At 45.5% G+C, this 5,892-nt stretch overlaps 1 protein-coding gene across 1 annotated transcript; it reads right to left on the reverse strand.

Moving 5' to 3' along the window:
- Positions 1-989: 989 nt before the first annotated feature.
- Positions 990-5,049, reverse strand: LOC120045509 (potassium voltage-gated channel subfamily A member 1-like). The gene is made up of 2 exons (XM_038990409.1): positions 4,360-5,049; positions 990-1,886 (listed from the first exon to the last, which is right to left on the reverse strand). Exons 1-2 carry the CDS (start codon positions 5,047-5,049, stop codon positions 990-992), a joined length of 1,587 nt encoding a protein of 528 aa, XP_038846337.1.
- Positions 5,050-5,892: the final 843 nt, after the last annotated feature.

The following is a 5,892-nucleotide window of genomic DNA, read 5'->3' on the forward strand; positions in this document are numbered from 1 at the left end:
GACGGCACACGGCATCTTAAGAAAATGTACAAAATCGAATCTTTATTAAAAACAACACATACACAAATATAGGCCTTTCACACCAAGTCACCCTGAGATAAACGACCTCCACGCTCCTTCCCTATAAATTGGTAACAATACGTTCGGCGATCTGATCAGAGATCAGACGATACAGTAATAGGAACCAGAATGTTGCTACATTTATGTAGCTCCAGCCATCAGGAAATATTGGCTCTGAAGTATAAACTTGAGAAGAAGTCACACATCATCATAAGCATGCTGTAGCTGTAGTCCGATTGAGAATGTTAAAGTGGCATGTAAAACCTGTTATCTATTAGCATTAGCACATGCGTCATTGGACGGCGAAGCTGTGACTGAGTAACATTGTGCTCTATATCTATCTCATAGTTGCTCCTTGTCTGTGTCGACCAACATTTGCTTATTCAGCCTGAAAGGCACTCTTTCATAGTACATCTGAATAAATTAAAACAAAATACATTTTACAAACTGTATCATCTAGATTAAATTAAAGATGTGAAGACACCATGGTTTTATATTGACAGCACTAAAATGACAAGGAAGATTCAACTCTTTAAAAGAACACACAAGCTAATATTACAATGAATAATTTACAACTCATAGCTTAAATAATAAATAGCATGACCATGGAAAGCGATAAGCATGTCACTCATTCTCCTTTATTTTTCTGGCAAGCAACTTGCGGTAGTGTAGTTGTATGTTCCTACACCAGTCAATCGTTTAATGCCTCCCCTGGTGAATGTAGTGTTAAACAGGCATGTATGTTTTTGTATGTTTTTCTCCTACACGTATTGCTGCTTTCACGCTATAGCGCAGTGACAGTTTGCCATTCAGCTGTCTTAAACATTTGTAATCCCTCTTTTTCAATAGCTATTTTTTCACTCTTTTGTTTCTCTCTCTTTTTGTGACAGGATCACAACTGAGGGTCATCCTGTTATCACATCCTGTTGTCACACCTGAGTTACCAGGGGTTCCCTGAGGTACATCTTTGCCCCACTTGACTCCCTGCTCTGCCCAGCGCACAGCCCCCCCAACAGAGTCCTATTCAGAGGGTTGCAGATGCCCTCTATGGCATTGTAATCTCCTTCTCCGTCCCCTTCTTCCTCCCCCTCCTCGTGCTCCTCGTCCTCCCACAGCGAGGTCTTGACGTGTGTGTACTGGGTTTGGTCCTCGCACTCCGTCTCGCGGTGGTAGAAGTAGCTGAAGTTGGACACGATGACGGGCACGGGCAGCGAGATGGTAAGCACGCCGGCGATGGCGCACATAGAGCCAACCAGCTTGCCCCACACCGTCTCTGGGTACATGTCACCGTAGCCCACGGTGGTCATGGTAACCACAGCCCACCAGAAGGCGCCAGGGATGCTGACGAACGCTGTGTCCTTGTGGTCGGCCTCGGCGAAGAAGATGGCGCTGGCGAAGATGATGACGCCGATGACGAGGAAAAAGATGAGTAGGCCTAGCTCACGCATGCTGGCCCTCAGCGTCTGGCCCAGGATCTGCAGGCCCTTGGAGTGGCGGGACAGCTTGAAGATCCTGAACACTCTGACTAACCGGATTACACGGATGATGGCCAGTGACATTCCCGGTGCGTTCTCCGTGTCCTTGGACAGCTCAGTGATCAGTGTCACGAAGAAGGGCAGGATGGCTGTGAAGTCGATGATGTTCATCACGTCCTTGAAAAAGTGCATCTTGCTGGGCGAGCAGATGAACCGCATGAACAGCTCAAAAGAGAACCAGCAGATACATATAGTCTCCACCAGGAAGAAGGGATCCTGGAAGACACTGGCGGGGGGAAGCATGTGCACGGAGATGTTCTTGTCGTGGGCGTGGTACTTGTAGAAGTACTCCTGGACAAGGGAGAGGAGAAGACAGGGAGGCAGGGAGGAAGAGGGGAAAATGAGAAAGAAAAAATACAAATTGAACTTCTAGTCTGTCAGAGGATAGAAATGAGACGTTGTAGGCCTACTGTGATTTGTAGAGCATTTTTCTGTGTTATGTTATGTATTGCAACATTTTCGGTATGTTTGGGTTTGGTATCTTGGAGCAAAAACTGAGCAGATAATGGGACTTGAAATAAACTTTCATTTCAATTTACAGATTTCACTTCCTAAAATCAGAATTATACTTCCCCATCTGCTTATTATTGGTTTATGCCTTACTAATCATCTAGTACTTATTGACAACGGAAAATACTGTTGTGTTGGTCCAGCCTGATCACACAATGTTCTTGTCAGTTAGTTATAAACAATTTAAGTAACAACATGTACTACAAGCAAATACAAAATGTCGCGCCATATCGTGGGGGTTCATTTGTTCCCTTACGAAAAAAGCACGTCAAATTTGCAGTTGCACATTTTCACACGTGAAATAGCTGTTTTCACACTTTGAGCTTAAATTATTTCTGGCTTTGAGTTTCAATCTGTTCGGTGACAGTCTATCAGCTTGTCCACCTGTCTGTCTATTTTCCCCTGTCAGAGTGCCAGACTGTACACCGATTATTTCTTTCAGCCTCTCATATTTAATGTCTAGTGATCAAAACGTCTCGAGGGGGGAAAAGTCATCACAACACCCAGGAGTGTAATGTGTGAAATATTACCGTGTGTCTGGAGATACAATACAAGTCAAACGTATAATCTAGGAGGACCTATTCATGATTTCTCTCTGGTAGCAGGTCGCAGTCGTCGTGTTTATTAATAAAGGCAGATATCTACGTGTTGATGTACTCTTAGGAGTGTCCTGGCACTATATATAGCCCCCTGAGATCGCCAAGGAGAAACATGAAACATCAACATGTTCACACTACTCCCCATCCATCTCCACTGTCGCTATCCCGTCTTCCTCCCAGCATAGCCAGCACTCTTCAGTCAGCCAGCCGCTCCTCACTGGGGTTACTGCGTTTCTTGGCTGTCGGCCCTCGTGCAAAAAGGCAGCCGCCATCGGCCTAGCACAGCTCTCCTGAAGGAATGTGTTAACATGACACAACGTGTGTCGCTTTATCTCCCAAGGTCTTCCCATCTCATCTTCGTGACTGAATTATATTGTAGAGGTCTTTGGCCATCTCTGACCTCTAGGCTCTCAGTGTCAGCGAAATCACGTGACTGATGAGAATTTACTCGGAGTCTGCTCTCACTTTCTCTCCTTTTATTTGTATTTTAGTCCCCCCCCCTTCGCTTCCTGTACCCTTTTGCGCTCCCCCCAATCCAAGTGTATCCAGTTTAACAGCTGACTAAAATAATCACACGTTAGCCTTACTCTATCTCTCCTTGATTTGTCTCCCTGTCAATATTTCTCTACATAATTCACTGTAGTCAGCTATGCACACCGGTAGTGTGTTTACCTAAACACCTGCTGGTTAGTGGTATCGGGTTGCCGTTTGACACATGTAACTACACACATCCCATTCAAGACACACAGACCATTCGAGGTAGGCTTTGCTTGATGAGTTGACCGTACGACACAAAACACGTGTCACCATACTCATTCAATCAACATCTGAAATAAATATCCAATATCCGATTTGAACCGTTTCAATTATTATTATGATTTAAAAATGACACACGGCTCTCATTTATCTTTCCCTCCATCCATCTTGTTCTCGTGACGCGTTTCAAAATTCTATTAAATATTCAAAAGCAGATAAGTGGGAGCTAGACCAAAATGTAGTATTTCATTTGATTGTTTCAATGACATCATTGCTTTAATGACGTCATTGCTTTATTGACATCGTTGCCTCGCTACTTATATGCTTGTTATGCATCTTTCACAAAATATAATATTGACACTCTCCCTTTCCAATACATGTCCAGTATGTCACAATGTTCTGTAACACTTTCCTTCTACTGAATATTCACTCCAAAAGCTTTTCCCCACTCAATCTCCTTCTATATCATCAGTGCTTGACTTGGGCAGGAGCTCACCAGAGCTGAGTACCGGCACCTCGCATGTTCTACTGCTTGAGCTCCAGTTCGTTCCTCTTATAGAATATTAGCTCAAGCGTATTGTGGAGCTCCTGCACCTAACTATAAACAATACCGGCACCCAAAATGGGTACTAGCACTTATTTCAGTCCAAGTCGAACACTGAATTTGAAGAATAAAACAAGAATAAGTAAGTCCTCCAGTTGGCCACTAACATATTCTATCTGACTTCCAGTTATACAGAGCTGTCAGATTAGTGCCGGTGAAGATGAGGAAACAAGTGGAGGATGCCAGTTTGGACTATTGAGAAACTCCCCCACACACACAAAACACCAACTTGTTCCATTGTCCTTGTCTCCTATTTATCCCACCTCACTCCTCCCTTGCCCTCTTGCTGCCTTACCTCACGAAGCTCCTTCTCGCTCCTGAAGTCAGGCAGCGTCTCTAGGCAAAAGATGAGGATGGACACCACGATCACCATGACGCTGACGATGGCGATGATGCGCGCGCCCGATGACGACTCCGGATGCTCGAAAAGCATCCACAGACTCCGCTGGACCTCGTTGACGGGCAGCGATGGGGCTTCCTCCTTGGGGAAACCCTCATCCTCCTTGAAGCGTGCCATGATCTCCTCGCCCAGCTCATAGAAACACAGCTCGTCAATGAAAATGTCCAGGGGCACGTTGGCGGGCCGCCGGAGCCGCCCGCCCGACTGGTAGAAGTAGAGGATGGCGTCAAAACAGGCCCGGTTGCGGTCCAAGAAGAGCTCATTGCGCAATGGGTCGAAGTAGCGAAGCCGCCGTCTGGGGTCGCCCAGCATGGAGTCTGGGAACTGGGCCAAGGTGCGGAGCTGGGTCTCATAGCGCATCCCTGAGACGTTGATAGCAAGACGTTCGCTCGGCGCCCAGCCGCTCCTCCACAGTGATCCAGACCGCCGGCTCACCCGCTTCCTCTCCTTCTCACCGCCCACCTGGTTCTCTTTCTCGCCCTTCTCCTCGCTGTTGAGTTGGTTCTTCAGCTGTTTGTCTTTCTCTCCTTCTTCTATGTCTCTCCTTCGTCCTTCTCCACCTCCTTCTGGGTCGTTGTTTTCCATCCCTGCCTTTATTGGCCTAGTCCACAATCCAGGCCCTTTCTCCTTTGTGTGTAGTAAGGACAGTTTGGACTTAAAGAGGATGTGGGTCTGAAACCAGAGTGGGAATTGAATCAGTGTGGGAATAGAGGCATTATCACTACACATATGATATAGTCATTATTAGTTGCAGGATGTAAGCTGTAAATATGCAAGAGGAAGCAGTCATGTCGAACGTCTTTGTTACTGTTGAGTTCTCTGTCAGACATGTAAATGTACAAAGGCCTGTACTGTACGAAATCATCTTCAAACTATGTGTAATTATGTCTAAGGTACACTATGTCCAAATAATCCAAATATGTTTGTATGGTATACTCTTCATTTATTTCACACATTTCATTGGTCAGGGTTATGCAACACCTTTCATGCATAAAATAATTGTTTGAGACAGAACAGTAACGACAATGCACTATAAACGTGAGGTATAATGACTAACGAGCAATTGATAGCACACAGTTAGCCAGATGTAGAGAGTCACTCACTGAGTGAATAGCAGCCGCTAACGGAGACTAATTGCAGGATGGAAAGTCACATTGTTTTTCTCCCATGAATCTTTCGGTCTGTCACCATGTCCGTCCAACACGTGGTCTTCTACGGTTGTCCCCAACCCTGAGACACTCCTTGATGGACACTCCTCCAGTACTTGTCCACTCTTGTCTCTCACCTCCCTGACCTGTTCACGAATTACGTTTCTACCTGTTTGCTGTTCAATACTCACAATTCTGTCCTTCCCTCTTCTCTCTCTTATGTTGTCTGTCTTAAATTTTTTGGGGGAATGCTGTCCTGTTGAAATTCAATCTGCGCCTG

Source organism: Salvelinus namaycush, chromosome 4, assembly GCF_016432855.1.
Source record: "Salvelinus namaycush isolate Seneca chromosome 4, SaNama_1.0, whole genome shotgun sequence".
Lineage (NCBI taxonomy): Eukaryota > Metazoa > Chordata > Actinopteri > Salmoniformes > Salmonidae > Salvelinus > Salvelinus namaycush.